Here is a 15,718-nt window from a genome sequence, read left to right on the forward strand (position 1 = left end):
ATTTATTTATTTACAGCAATGTCAGGTAAATGAAAGTAGTCTTGTTTAGTATTTTGCTGCATATCCTTTGCATGCAATGACTGCTTGAACTCTGCAATTCATGGACATCACCAGTTACTAGGTGTATTCTCTGGTGTCGCTCTGCGAGGCCTGTATTACAGCCATTTTTAGCTTATGCTTGTTTTGGGGGCTAGTCCCCTTCAATTTTTTCTTTAGCATATAAAAGGCTTGCTCAGTTGGGTTCAGATCGGGTGATTGACTTGGCCACTCAAGAATTGACATTTTTTTAGCTTTGAAAAACTCCTTTGTTGCTTTAGCAGTATGTTTAGGATTATTGTCTTGCTGTAGAATGAACCGCCGGCCAATGAGTTTTGGGGCATTTGTTTGAATTTGAGCAGATAGGATGTGTTTATACACATCAGAATTCATTAAGCTACTACCATCAGCAGTTGGATTAGCAATGAAGATAAGTGAGCAGGAACCTTCAGCAGCTATACATGCCCAGGCCATAACACCCCCACCACCGTGTTTCACAGATGAGGTAGAATGCTTTGGATCTTGGGCACTTCCTTCTCTCCTCCATACTTTGCTCTTGCCATCACTCTGATATAAGTAAATGTTTATCTCATCTGTCCACAACCTTTTTCCAGAACTGTAGTTGCTCTTTTAAGTACTTCTTGGCAAACTAACTTGGCCATCCTATTTTTGCAGTTAACCAGTGGTTTACATCTTGCAGTGTAGCCTCTGTATTTCTGTTCATGAAGTCTTCTGTGGACATTGGTCATTGACAAATCCACATCTGACTCCTGAAGAGTGTTTACGATCTGTCCGACAGGTGTTTGGGGACTTTTATTTATTATAGAGAGAACTCTTCTGTCATCAGCAGCAGTGGCCCTGCCTCTTTAAATAAAAATCCAATCTTCCTTGGCTGCAGCTGAAAAGTTCAGTGTCCCTTTGTTTCGAGTGTGGGAAGCTCATGTAAATGTGCTCTCTTTATTTTTTAATACTTGGGGGTGGGTGGGGGGGGGGGTGGGTGGGTTGATTTTGGTAAAACCTAATGCTTGGCTGACTTAGAAAGAAAAGCGTCTCTCGAAATAACAGATTTATGGGCGTGGCTTGTATCTCACTCTCATGGAATGGCTTATTTGACTTTTATTTGCACAACTTTGGGCCTCATGTTGATAAACAGCAATAAAAGTTTCCAAAGGTGATGGAAAGACTGGAGGAAAGACTATGTACTGAGAGCTCTCTTATACCTGCTTTGAGGAGACATTTAAACACACCTGAGAAGGCATTTAAACACCTGAGCAATTACAAACACTCATGAAGCCATGTGTCCCAAACATTATGGTGCCCTGAAATGGGGGACTATGTATAAACACAGCTGTCATTTCTACATGGTGAAACCAAAATGTATAAAAATGGCCTTTAATAAAATCTGTCTGTGCACTTTAACCATATATGATTTTTTCTATTACAAATCTCAAACTGGAGTACAGAGGTAAAATAAATAAAGTAGGAGTCTTTATCCCAAACATTATAGAGGGCACTGTATGTGCTTGTGATTTGCACTAGTGCATAAAGGGTGCTGGACTGATGATGTACGTACTGTCAAACTGCAGCACTTGTGGTTTGGAAGGGTTGCTGACAATAGTCATGTAGAACTGGGAAGCAAACCTTAACTTGAGGGTTCTGCTCTACAAGATCCTATAGCTTTATAGGATCTATTGGTTCTGCTTGCCATCTCAAACCTGTACCATAAAGTACAGCTTTGTCCCAAACACATTGTATGTGCTTGGATTTGCACTAGTGCTACAGGGTGCCTGATGATGTACGTACTGTCAAACTGCAGCACTTGTGGTTTTGCTGACAATAGTGATGTAGAACTGGGAAGCAAACCTTAACTTGAGGGTTCTGCTCAAAGATCCTATAGCTATAGGATCTTTGGTTCGGCTTGCCATTAACCTGTACCAGGTAGTTCAGGTAGGTGTCTGCATTAACATTACAATTTTACATACTGCATTGTTCCAGCTCACTGTCAATGTTTACATATGCTGACGTAATGTTTGCAATTCCCTTATTCTCATCACTGTAAAACCACATACTTTGATTCTCTTGTCCTCAAATTCACCATATTTCCTGCAGTAACCCCATCCTTCTTTGATCTTTAAGTCATCCTTAAGTTCTAAAATGTTTATTTAGTGATTGGAAGCATTTTTTTTTGTCCCACGGAACCTTGTTTCCTGCTTGCAAAATAGTTGCTACAGCTCAAATTTGGTAGTTGGGCCATATAATATCCCTAATTTAAGTTATTGCCTCAACCTGTGATGGTTCTTTTCTGAGGAAATATATTTTTATCACTTCCATCTAAGATTGATTAGAAACCGATTTGTTCTAATGACCCCTAGTTTTTTTGTTTTTTTTTGCTCATGCAACATCCATCTTGTTCATTAATCTTTTATTCTCCAACAGGATCTGAAGTATTTTAAATCCCATTCATCTGCTTTACTGTGCAAATTGTTCAATCTTTCCCAATTGTTCCAATCTCTGCAGTTGCAGGTTTAACTTGTTATTTCCAGCGATAGTAAAGGACTTTGCTGAAATTGTCCATCCAAGTTCCAGTGTGGTGAGATTGGTTTGGTTTAAATTGCTTAAAATTCCTCTACCTGGAGCTTCTAAAATGTATACTAGCAGGTATCAACCAGGTCCATGACCAATTCCATGATCTTTCCTGTGTTTCTCTTCTATAACTATGATTTAGTTCCCACTTGCTAGTTTCCTCTACATCAGAATATTGACATTTGATATTTAACATTTAAATTTGACATTTAAAAAAATCACTGCTGTGGAGACTGGTTAAATCACAAAAAACATTTTCATCTTATCTGTAATTGGTATTTGCCGGTGATTTATTTTCCTATTATAGTTTGTTCAATTTCTAATGTTGACATGTATTGTCTTCAATCTACAAACTTCCTCAAAGCCCATTGTTCATCTACGAACTTCGCTCCAAAAGGTAGACACCCTCTCAGGCTCCCGTGGCCCCCAGCAACACCATGATCTCAGTCACAGGCCAATGTCAGAAGATTCTTCATGAGGGTGAACCCTCGGAAAACGTCTTACCATGGTCCATCTTAAATGGCCGATAGTACTAGTCCAATCTAGCTAATTTCTTTGAAGCAGTAAAATTTTGGCCAATTATCCACTTCCCAATACTGTACACTAAAAAAGTAAATGTATCCCTTGATAGCATTCCAGCTTCAATCAGCAAACTAATCGTTGCATACGATGGTTCTTGATCCATCTAACATTGGTGAACAAACCTGATGAATCATTACGAGGCTGAATTTTAATATATTCCAGAAACATTTATAAAATTAAAGATGCTGTGTTGATATTTTATAGATTGCTATTGTAATTAAAAATTATAGAAACAAATGGAAGGTGAGGTGCAAAGTAGGTGCATGTTTTTAATATACCCACTCAATATATCAAAAAAGTTTAGAGATTGTTTATTTAAGTGCAAGTTCCTGGTTCAAAGTATCTAAATTGCAGTTAAACTTTTTTTTCTGCCAGTTATGAAGATTAATTAAGTTCTGTGATTAAAAATTTTAAGGTGACCTCTTTTGCTATTTATTGTACCATTTTTCCTCACTTTCATTTACCTGACTGGCATGAAATATTGGAGACAAAAGAGATTGCACATGCTGGAATCTTGAGCAAAAAAAAAACAAGTGTAGATTATGCAACTGTTTTGCCGAGCATAATTATTCTGTACACCATGTCATTTGCTTCTCCCTCCATTCATTTTTCCCATACTTCCCCATCTGGTTTCACCTGCCTAAATTCCCCTTCTGGTTCCACCTATCGGCTTCTGACCTCCCGCCCATGCACTGTTAATACATTGGTATTCTTTCACTTGCTTTATAATCCTGAGACTGCGTAATGACCCAAACCAACAGTTGCCTCCATAATTGCTGCTTGACCGAGTTCTCCGTGTTCTGATTTTTGTTCCTTTTTCCAGCAGCTGTTCTCTTTTTCTGTGTCGTTGTATTTTTCATTGAACTAGTGTTATAGGCAACTTCAACATATTAACCACAAAAGATTGCTTTATATTTATTTATTTTTTCAAATGAATATACTAACCAAATAATACTTTACCATTTCTTGCATTTTCATAATTTACTTTGTCACAATGTTGGTTTATTAACATTGATTGTATACAACATTGTGTTCAACTCAGTCGTTGCTATATATTTTCTGAATCTGCACCGGAACATGATTGTACATACATAGATGAACATGCTATTTTATAATAATTTACAATGGCCTGCTCCACGTAAACCACTCCATTACATCTAAGTTCATAATATGTCTAGGTGGGTTAGAAATGATTAGATAAAATTTCACATTAATACTATGTAGTTCCTTGGTTGTTTGCTACTGCCACATTTCGTGGTCCAAAGCAGACTCGCCCATTATAACATAATTGACCAATTGATTTTTATTGACATAGGAACTGGACATTTAAACAACACTATTCCTCACACAAGAGATGTATTACAATGTTAGAAGCAATCAGGATTTGTATTTAATAATACAGTAATGTAAAATGTATTGTTTACATTTTGGGTAATATTTTTAAAAATCTCATTGAGGTATTTAACTGAATTTCTGATTATAATCTTGACTTATTCAAGTGAGTACTAAAGGGAAGCTATTTCCCTTTACAAATAGATGTTTTCCTTGGGTCAGGTAATTTCAGTGTCTAGTAATGGCAAGGGTAAAATTCACACTAAGTCTATGATGACATATGTATAAGAGTTCAACACCCATCTTGTATAACACAATAAACTAAGGAACTGCCCAAGTATCTCTGTCAGCTGCCAGTTAAGTTGTGTCAAATTGAGAACTAATAGATTGGAATGATATGATTGGTGATCAGCTATTAGGAAAGAAGACTTTCACGGTGTTATTATACATGGTGTTGCTCAGTTCACGCGTGTCCTCTTCTCGCACTGCAGCCATTATTTCCAATATTTGACTGTTAAGGAAACATTTCAGAAACGTTAATTTGGAAAATAATACATTTCTAAGCATATACAGATCTTGTGTGCAGAGTTAATTTTGAGAGCAAATTAACAACATTCTATGGTAAATATTTTCCAGTTCCTGTAGCACAATGTTTCAGGAAAGCTGGCTTTCATAAGAATTATTCACTTGTTTTATGCTTTAATATTCTTAAAATTCAACAGAGGACAAAGGGGGAAAAAAAGAGCATGAAAGAAAGCTTGCGGGGAATATAAAAACTGACAAAGCTTCTTCAGATATGTAAAAAGGAAAAGATTAGTGAAAACAAGTGTTGGTCCCTTACAATCAGACGTGGATTTATAATGGTAACAAGGAAATGGCAGAACAGTTAAACGAGTACTTTGGTTCTGTCTTCCCCAAGGAAGACACAAGCAATCTCCCAGAAATACTAGGGGACCGAGGATCTAGTGGGAGGAACTGAAGGAAATCCACACGAGTCAGGAAATGGTGTTAGGTAAACGGTTGAGACTGAAGGCAGATAAATCCCCAGGCCGTATTTCCCGACAATGAAGACGCTATTTTTTTTTTACCCTAAAATAAGTCCAAACAATTACATGAGTCTTGGAGGCCGAAGGCTAGGCTTTTCATAGGCCTATAGCAGGTTGTCAAACTCATTTTACCTCATTTTAGGTCACGGGCAAAATGCGACTTCATCCCACGTGCCGGATCGGATGCAGCTCGCGATCAATGAGTTTGATACCCCTGGTCTATAGGAAGCTTTTCAGTACAAAATGGCAATCCAATCAGAAGCGACATGCATGCGCGCGGGGATTTTCGCCATTTCAAACACCTGGTCTAGGTAGGAGCTGTGTAAATTTTGTTTAAGACGACTGTCTCTTTGATGATAGTGATACTTCGATCAGCAGTGATGACCCTGATGAATTACCAGGATTATGCTTTGAAGATTCGGATGAAAGTGAATTTTTCAGATTTGAAGATTAGAATGCTTTCTGTTTTTGTAATCTCTGTAATCTTTGTTCCATGCACAATTAAATGTTATTTTATTCCGAACGCTATATTTTTTTAATTACCACATCGGTGTACACATTATCTGTGTTTTGCACTGGAAATGGCCGCCACAACGGCGAATGTCCGTTTTTTATTTTTCGGGACCCCAGTTATTTACAATATATATTAACGATTTAGACTAGGGAATTAAATATAACATCTCCAAGTTTGCGGATGACAAAGCCAGGTGGCAGTGTGACCTGCGAGGAGGATGCTTTGAAGCTGCAGTGTGACTTGGATAGGTTGGCTGAATGGGCAGATGCATGGCAGATACAATATAATGTGGATAAATGTGAGGTTATACACTTTGGTGGCAAGAACAGGAAGGCAGATTATTATCTGAATGGTGTCAGATTAGGAAAAGGGGCGGTGCAACGAGACCTGGGTGTGCTCGTACATCAGGCACTGACAGTAAGCATGCGGGTACGGTAGGCAATGAAGAAAGCTAATCGCATGTTGGTCTTCATTGCGATTTAGGAGCAAGGAGATCCTGCTGCAGTTGTACAGGCCCCTGGTGAGACTGCAGCTGGAGTATTGTGTGCCATTTTGGTCTCCTAATTTGAGAACATTCTTGCTATTGAGAGAGTACTGCGTAAATTCACCAGGTTAATTCCCGGAATGGCGGGACCGAGATATTATGAAAGAATGGGTTGACTGGGCTTGTATTCACTGGAATTTAGAAGGATGAGAGGGATTCTTATAGCAACATATAAAATTCTTAAAGGATTAGACAGGCTAGATGCAGGAAAAAATGTCCCGATGTTGGGGAGTCCAGAACTGGGAGTCACGGTTTAAAAATAAGGGGTAGGCCATTTAGAACTAAGATGAGGAAAAACGTTTTCACCCAGAGCATTGTGAATCTGTGGAATTCTCTGCCACAGAAGGTAGTGGAGATCAATTCACTAGGTGTTTTCAAGAGAGTTAGATATAGCTCTTAAGGCTAAACGAATCAAGGGATATGGGGGAAAAAGCAGGAACGGGATACTGATTTTAGGTGATCAGTCATGATCATATTGAATGGCGGTGCTGGCTCGAAGGGCCAAATGGCCTCGTGCATCTATGTTCCAATGTTTCTAAATAAATGTTCTACTCCTGGATTACATAACCCTTAGTTCTTTGCGGATTCTATGTTCCTTTCTGTCTTAGACACTATTTGAATTTACGTGAAATAGCCAGTTCACCTCAGAAGGTTTGAGAGTTTCATGATTAACACCTCTAATAAATGCAATGGTTAATATGGTTTGCCCAACTGGGAAAGTAACAATGCTGGAGTAACTCAGCAGGATAGGCACCATCTCTGGAGAGAAGGAATGGTTGATGTTTTGGGTCAAGACCCTTCTTCAGACCAACTGAGTTGTTGGGAATAAATGCAATTGTAAAATTACGGAGACTACTTCATTTGTAAGTTATAACTTAGTTTGAAAAATAGTGCAGACAGAAGCATGAAAAGAAAATGGACAAATGGGGGTGGCAGAAGGATAACAGGTAGGAGAAATCGGGAAAGAATTGGAAATGTAATGGAGGACCCCAGTGAGATGAAAGATTAGCACTCTGGCAGTTCTACCTTAATTAGGTAGAAGATTCAAACTTGCGTGGAAATAGTTGCGTGATAAGTGCAACAAAATTCAGGAGAAACTAAAGGGTGTTCACAATATTTGAATTAGAGATAGATAGGTTATATAATCATGGAATAGTTACAAAAAATGCTCAAGAGGCCAGGCAGCATTTACAAAAAGAGAAATAGTCAACGTTTTAGGCTCTAGATCATTTATCAGATCAACTCTGGAAAAGGGTATGAAAACCTGAAATATTAAATAGTAGGAAGTGGCAGCGCTTCCTGCCTGCAGTCCGTATGTCTTTTCTTTTTTTCTGTTTTCTTTTGTCCAGTTTCAGTTTATTTCAGTTTTTTAGTTGTGTGTGTGTGTGTGTGGGGGGGGGGGAGAAACTTGATTTTAGTCTCTTCCTTCGGGGGGGATGTGACCTTTTCTTGTCGTATCCCCCGTCTCCGTCTGCACTGAGGCCTAATGGCGGAGCTGGCAGCCTCCAACTGGGACCGACCTCGAGGCTCCAGAGGCAGAGCCAGGACTTACCAACGCGAGGCTGGACGACTTCGGGACTGGTGGCGTTGCGGCGGTGGTGACCCGACTTTGGAGCCTTGGAGGCTCGGCCGCGGGCCAGTGGATGACAACATCGGGAGCTCGCAGGTCCCAGGTTGGTGACCGGTTTTCCAGAGCTCCCGTAACAACAACTTTGTCCGCTGGACTGGAGGGTGGCAGCTTGGTCCACCCCGGGCCGTGGAGTTTGAACCGGCCCGTTCGTGGAGCTCCGATTCAGCCACGGGACTTACCATCACCTGGCGGGATAACATCGGAAGCCTGGATCGCCTCAATGCAGTGGGAGAACAAGGAGGGAAGAGACAAGGACTTTAAGACTTTTGCCTTCCATCAGTGAGGGCCTGGTAGACTCACTGTGGTGGATGTTAAATCTGTGTTTATTGTGTGTTTTGTTATTTTATTCTATGTTATGACTGCAAGGCACAACATTTCATTCAGACAGAAAAGTCTGAATGACAATAAAGGATACTTTACTGCTCTTTCCATATGTTCTGCACAGTTTGTAACATTGCCAATATGATTTTATTTCCAGTTTCCAATTTCTAATTTGTTTTTCCCACAATCATTAAATTACTATGATGAATTAATATTGCCTTCCTTGAGGAAACCGAGATGAGAACTTTTTCACACAGAGAGTGGTGAATCTCTGGAACTCTCTGCCACAGAGGGTAGTTGAGGCCAGTTCATTGGCTATATTTAAGAGGGAATTAGATGTGGCCCTTGTGGCCAAGGGGATCAGAGGGTATGGAGAGAAGGCAGGTACGGGATACTGAGTTGGATGATCAGCCATGATCATATTGAATGGCGGTGCAGGCTCGAAGGGCCGAATGGCCTACTCCTGCACCTAATTTCTATGTTTCTATGTTTAAATGATTTGTCTTCAGTTGGTAAGTTGAGGTTGATGGCATCTAATTTTTAAACTCTTATTTTATGCCTGATGCTCTAAATTGCAATGAAGAGGTTTAGTTTCCTGATTTGGTCATTTACAGGCAATGCGACTAATACATTATATTTATCGTGGATGAAACACAAGAAAATGTAATAACACTACTGAATGCCAAAATATGATCTAGTTAATGAAGCATACAGAATAGCAGTTTCTTGGTCACACATCGTTAATCTCCAGCATATGTGATGTCTTGAAAGTATGGCTTCTTAATAGCTTTCAATAATCATGAAAGAATTCTAGCAAAATACTTGCCATGAAACGTGAACATCTGAATCGACTGGGTGTTCGGAGTGGATGGGGGCAGCTGCCGAGAAACAAGGTTTTTCCCTGCTATGGATACTTACATAACATGGCATGGTTCATTTCTGTCCTTGAGGCAAGAACCCTCTTCCCACTTCTTCTTTGTTGGAAAAGTTGTTTTCACATATTTAGCGCCGGCATGAGTGTTCTTTACTCCACACCATGGTGCATCTTTTTAAAAAAACAAATTACACCAGAGGTTTAAGAACCTGGGGCCAGGAGATAGCTCTGGCAGATAGCATTAAGGACAATCCCAAAAGGTTTTATAAATACACAAGGGGGGGAAAAGAGTAACTAGAGAGAGAGTGGGACCCCTCAGGAATCAAAGCGGTCGCCTCTATGTGGAGCCACAGGAGATGGGCAAGGTCCTCAATGAGTATTTCTCCTCTGTATTTACTGAAGGCAAAGATAGGAGGACGGAAGAACTTGGGGGCAGTCAATGGAAGTGTCTTGAGAGCAGGCAGTGTTACGGTTGAAGAGGTGCTGATGGTAGACAAATCTCCAGGGCCTAAGCAGATATATCCGAGGACATTGTGGGAAACCAGAGAGGAAATTGCTGGATCCCTAGTTGAAATTTACAAGTCGTCTTTAAATACAGGAGAGGTGCCGGAAGACTGGAAGGTGGCAAATGTTGTGCCTCTATTCAAAAAGGGCTGCAGGGAAAATGCTGGGAACTATAGGCCAGTGAGCTAAACATCAGTAGTTGGAAATTACTAGAGGGTATTGAAGGTACTGAGGGATAGGATATACAGGCATTTGGATGGACAAGGGCTGATTAGGGAGAGTCAGCATGGTTTTGTACGTGTGCTATCATGACTCACAAATCTGAGTATTTTGAAGACGTGACCAAACATTTTGATGAGGGCAGGGCTGTAGACGTATATATGGATTTTAGTAAGGCATTCAAGGTTCCGCATGGTAGGCTGCTCTGGAAGGTAAGATCGCATGGCATCTAAGGAGAGATGGCAAAATGGATAGAAAATTTGCTTAATGGAAGGAAGCAGAGAGAGATGGTGGAAGGTTGCTGCTCGGACTGGAGGCCTATGATGAGTGGTGTGCCTCGGTTTGGTGCTGGGCCCATTACTGTTTTGTCATCTACATCAATGATGGATGAGAACATACATGGCAAGATTAGCAAGTTTGCTCCAAAGTTGGTGGTTCTGCAGATAGTTATGATGGTTGTGAAAAATTGCAGAAGGATCTTGATCAATTGGCCAGATGGGCTGAGGAATGGTTGATGGAATTTAATGCAGAAAAATGAGAGGTGTTTGTGTTTTAGATAGTCTTAACACGGGCAGGACCTACACAGTGAATGGTAGGGCTCTGGGTAGTGTAGAGCAGAGGGATCTAGGAGTGCAGGTGCATGGTTCCTTGAAGGTCGAGTTGCAGGTAGATAAGATGGTATAAAAGGCTTTTGTCACATTGGGCTTTATCAGTCAGGGTATTGCGTATAGAAATTGGAAGGTCATGTTGCAGTTGTATAAGATGTTGGTGAGATTGCATTTAAAGTATTGTGTTCAGTTCTGGGCACCATGTTTTACGAAATGTGTTGTCAAGCTGGAAAGAGTACAGAGAAGATTTACAAGGACGTTGCCAGGGTCTGAGCTATAGGAAAAGATTGAGCAGGCTGGGACTCTATCCCTTGGAATGTAGGAGGATGAGAGGTGATCTTATAGGTGTATAAAATCATGAGAATAGATACAGACAGTAGGTGCAGGCCATTCGGCCCTTCGAGCCAGCACTGCCATTCAATGTGATCATGGCTGAATAGAGCGGGTACACAATCTCTTGTCCAAAGTAGGAGAAACGAGAACCAGAGGACGTAGGTTTAAGGTGGAGGGTGTATGGAACAAGCTGCCAGAGGGGGTAGTTGAGGCTGGGACTGTCCCAATGATTAACAAATAGTTAGACAGGTACATGGATAGGACAGGTTGAGGGATATGGACCAAATGCAGGCAGGTGGGCTAGTGTAGCTGAGACGTGTTGGCAAGTTGGGCCGAAGGGCCTGTTTCCACACTATCACTCTATGACACACCCAAACAGACATCTATAATGAACAGATTCTGATCCAGATAATGGAGTACAATAATTTTTCTTTCTGGAGCTGGAGTTCATATATTCAAACAGCAAGAATAGGAGCAAGGGCAGACACCACCCAAGTCTGGAATGAGGATGGATCTCTGTCACTGAGGTGCCAGCTCTACTAAATACACCACCATTCTAAATTTAGTCCTAAATGACCTCCTATAATTTTGACACTGTAACACTAGCCCCAGATTCTTCAGCCAACAGAATGTCCTCTATCTCAAATAACGTTGACATGGAAGAGTAAAGCACAGGGCCAGAACCTTTGGCATATGATGTTTGTGCTCAACATGTTGCCAATTTAAACTACCCCAAGCTGCATATCCCTTCATATTTGTTGATCTAGCTACAAGCCTCAATCCCCACAATTATATCTGCTTTGACCACTAACTAGCCCTGGTCGCACATTTCGAGCACCCACCACTATATACATTTTATTTTTAAAGTTGCCCCACACAACTCCTTTTAACTTTCTCCATCTGACCTTTTGGCTTTGACATTACCGTGCTAGAGAAAAGGACTGCATTCAGAGTGCTATAGACTTGTACATCAATGCTGTTATACTTTCCCCTTGTATTTGACCTCCCAGAGTGCAAAACTTCACGTGCCATTTCTCTGCCCATGTCTATAATTTATCGCTATCCTGCTGCATCATTTGACAGCAGCCTTCACTGTCTGCAACTCCACCAATTTGGTGCCATCAGCCAACTTACTAACCAACCCATCTACATTTAGGCAAACTAATTTTTAATATCACATCACTGATCTCTGTAGAACACCAATCAGAGCTCGAGCCAAATAAACCTCCTTCCAGCTGTAAGCCAGTTCTGAATCCTAACTATGACGTCACCTTGTATTTCATGCATCGTAATCTTCTAGATCTTACTAAAATCAGAACTCTACCGTCAACATTGACAACATTTTCTGCTCTACCCTCAGCAATTTCTTTTGTCAACTCTTTAAAACAATTAATTAAGTTTAAGATGTAATCTGCACAAAGTCCCTAATTTGCTCATTCTCCCAAAATGAGAATAAATTCTACCCTGAAGAATACGGATAAATTCTCCAATAGCCGTCCTATACATAGATGGTTGAAAGTACTGAAGAGTAAGTATCACCAGCAACTTGTCCTGGACTAGCCATAAGCCAAGGAAACACAACAACACCTCTATTTAGAAGGCTTAGTATGTTTGGCATGTCCCCGACAACTCCCATCAATTTCTACAGATGTACCATAGAAAGCATTTTATCGAGAGGCATTGCAGTATGGTTTGGAAGCAGCTAAATCCAAGACCGCAAGAAATGGCAGAGAATTGTGGATGGAGCCCAGAGCATCACACAAACCAACCTCCCTTCCATTGACTCTATCTACACTTCACACTGCCTCAGCAAGGCCACCAGCATAATCAAGGATGTCTCTCACTGCAGACACTCCCTCGTCTCCCCACTCCCATCAGGCAAGAGGAACAGTGTGAAACTCCAGATTCAGGTACATTTCTTCTCTAATGCTATCAGACAACTGAACCATCTTATGTTCTGGACAGTCAAAGCTGCCACAGCCAGACATAAAAACAGCTTTTTTTCCATGAGTAGTAGCTCTACTCAATAACCAAAAATCTGTAGCCTCCTTTTGCTCTGGTATTTTATTTAATTCACATGTTTAATCGATAATGTTTTATTATTAATGTTTAATGCATCACTCCTAACTATCACTATGTCATATAGTCACTTGCAGGCGGAGCACCAAGGCAAATTCCTTGTATGCGAATACCTGGCCAATAAACTCATTCATTTCACCAACTAGAGAGCAGTCACAAACTACCATCTACCTCTAATCAGACTTTATCTTGCACTAAACGTTATTCCTTTTATCCTGTATCTGCGGATGGCTCAATTGTAATCAACGTAGTCTTTCCATTGACTGGATAGCACAAAAGAAAAGCTTTTCACTGTACCTCAGTACATGTGACAATAAACTAAACTACCATATTTGTGCAGTTCAACAGCCACCAATTTTCTAGCTTATATCTATTCTTCTTCTTAAATAAAGGAACAATATAGTTATTCTCAAACCTCTTCTGTGGCTAGAGAGAATGCAAAGATCTTTGCCATGGCTCCAACAAAACTCTTCTCTTGCCTCTCAATAACCTAGGATAGATCCTATCAGGCCCCGTGTACTTATCCACATTAATGTCTTCAAGAGACACAACACCACTATCATCTTGATCTTAATATTCTCCATGTCTTGGTGAATACCAATGCATAATTATTTAGTACCTAGACTAGTTCCTCTGACTCCAAGCATAAATCCCCTCATCTTTGAATGGTCCATTCACTTCTAATTACCCTCTTGTTTTTAATGTAGGTATAAAAAGTCTTTGGATATGCCATACAACACAAGTATCTACCCAAACTTACTTTCACAGCCTTTGGCCCAGTTGTGAAAAAGATCATCAACCTGAAACATAAATCTATTTCCATCTCTGGGGCCTGAACCGTCATTACACCACTTCCTTATTTGAAAAACAGCTTACCGGTTTCTATCATCAGTCTTTCACTTGGGATAGATTTCATAGCTTCAAGGTTGGATTCTGTTTTTAAAGAGCTGAAAAAAGTTTGTAATTAGAGCAAGAAAATTAATTATGTGTCCATTCCAAAATAAGAAATAATCTAGATTTTAAATTGGGATATTTCAAATTATTCAATGGCGATTGCTCCGATATTGACTGAGCAAATTCAATCCTGCCTCGAGCTTGTAGTTCTGTAGAAAATCATTATAAGTCAGCAAGTCTGTGACTTCCAAACCAATGCATTGAAATACTTAAGTCAGATGAGCTGGAGGTCAGTTATCAATGCATCTGACCTCCTGCTCCATCTCTGGAGTCACCTTTGAGTCCAACAATAGGACACTGTGATCAGTGACGGTCTAGTCAATTGATATTCTGCTTGGATTTTTCCATAATTCGTCATATATTTGTTTACAATAAATAAACTGTCAAAACTGGCAGCAAAATAAATAAAATTGGTCATGCAAAGTGACTGACACCAAAAAGGTAATGTTTCTGTTGCTTCTCTCCTTACACTCCTATTTTTAAAATATGTACAACTGGTATACAATTAGATCTTTTTACTTCTTAGTTTCTTTTCCTTCAGTGTTCTGACTTAGGGTTTTGGACCTGACACATTAACTCCATTTCTCCTTACACAGCTGCTGCTTGACATAAGGGTATTGCCATAATTTTGTTTATGTTTTAGATATCCGCATCGGCTCAATTGTGACGATCATCAGGTCTCATCCAGTTTCATTGAACTGGTGTTCATTGCATTTATTCCTTTTGACTAAAGAGGTCCCAGCACAGATCTCTCCACACAGACCTCCAGCCTGAATATTGTCCGTCCACTACAACCATCTATCTGTATTTATAAACCAGTTCTGAATCCATATGACCAGGTCACTATTAATCCTGTGCAGCTTAATCTTCTGGATCAACCTACTATGGAGGATTTTATCAAACATTACTGAAATCTATGTCGACAACATCCACCTCCGTACCCTCAATGATCAGCTTTGTTGCCTCCTCAAAAAACTCGATCAAGTAGTAAGACACGATCCACTGTGTACAAAACCATGCTGATTGTCCCGAAGTAACCTATTGTCTTCCAAATGGGAGTAAATCCTATCTGGAAGAATTGTGTTAATGGTTTCCCTACCAGTGATGTGAGGCACACTGGCCCTTAATTCCCTGGATTCTCTCTACTTTCCTTCTTAAAGAATGGAACAACGTTAGCTGCACTTCAGTCCTCCAGGATGTCGCCTGCAGCTCCTGGAGGACTGCAAATGTCTTTGTCAAATCCTTCTGCAATATCTTCTCCTGCCTCTCTCAAAAACCTGGGATAGATCCCATCAGGCCCTGGGCATTTATCCACCTTAATGTTCTTCAGGAACCCTAACACCATCTCCACCTTACACTGTCCTCAATGTCCCTCTCCTTGGTGAAAACAAATGCAAATTACTCATACGTTCCTTTATATTTGAGAGTCCTGCTTCTCCCTGGTCACCCTCTTGTTTTTTTACATAGATTTTATTTAATCTGTCGGGATTTTATTTAATCTGTCTCGCCAAAGCCATTGCATGGCCGTTTTCACCCTTCTAATTGCCCACTTGAGTTCT

General features: G+C 40.3%; 1 protein-coding gene across 1 annotated transcript in view; it reads right to left on the bottom strand.

Moving 5' to 3' along the window:
• Positions 1-4,107: 4,107 nt before the first annotated feature.
• The window catches only part of tatdn1 (TatD DNase domain containing 1), a 61,740-nt gene continuing 50,129 nt past the window's right edge, over positions 4,108-15,718 (bottom strand). Inside the window, exons 11-13 of the mRNA XM_055634166.1 lie at positions 14,082-14,152; positions 9,507-9,633; positions 4,108-5,044 (exon numbers count right to left, since the gene is read on the bottom strand). Coding sequence (XP_055490141.1) covers positions 4,942-5,044; positions 9,507-9,633; positions 14,082-14,152 — 301 coding nt within the window. The 3' untranslated portion in view covers positions 4,108-4,941. The remainder of the gene's footprint in view (positions 5,045-9,506; positions 9,634-14,081; positions 14,153-15,718) is intronic.

The sequence above is a fragment of the Leucoraja erinacea genome, chromosome 4, assembly GCF_028641065.1.
Source record: "Leucoraja erinacea ecotype New England chromosome 4, Leri_hhj_1, whole genome shotgun sequence".
In the NCBI taxonomy this organism is placed as follows: Eukaryota; Metazoa; Chordata; class Chondrichthyes; order Rajiformes; family Rajidae; genus Leucoraja; species Leucoraja erinaceus.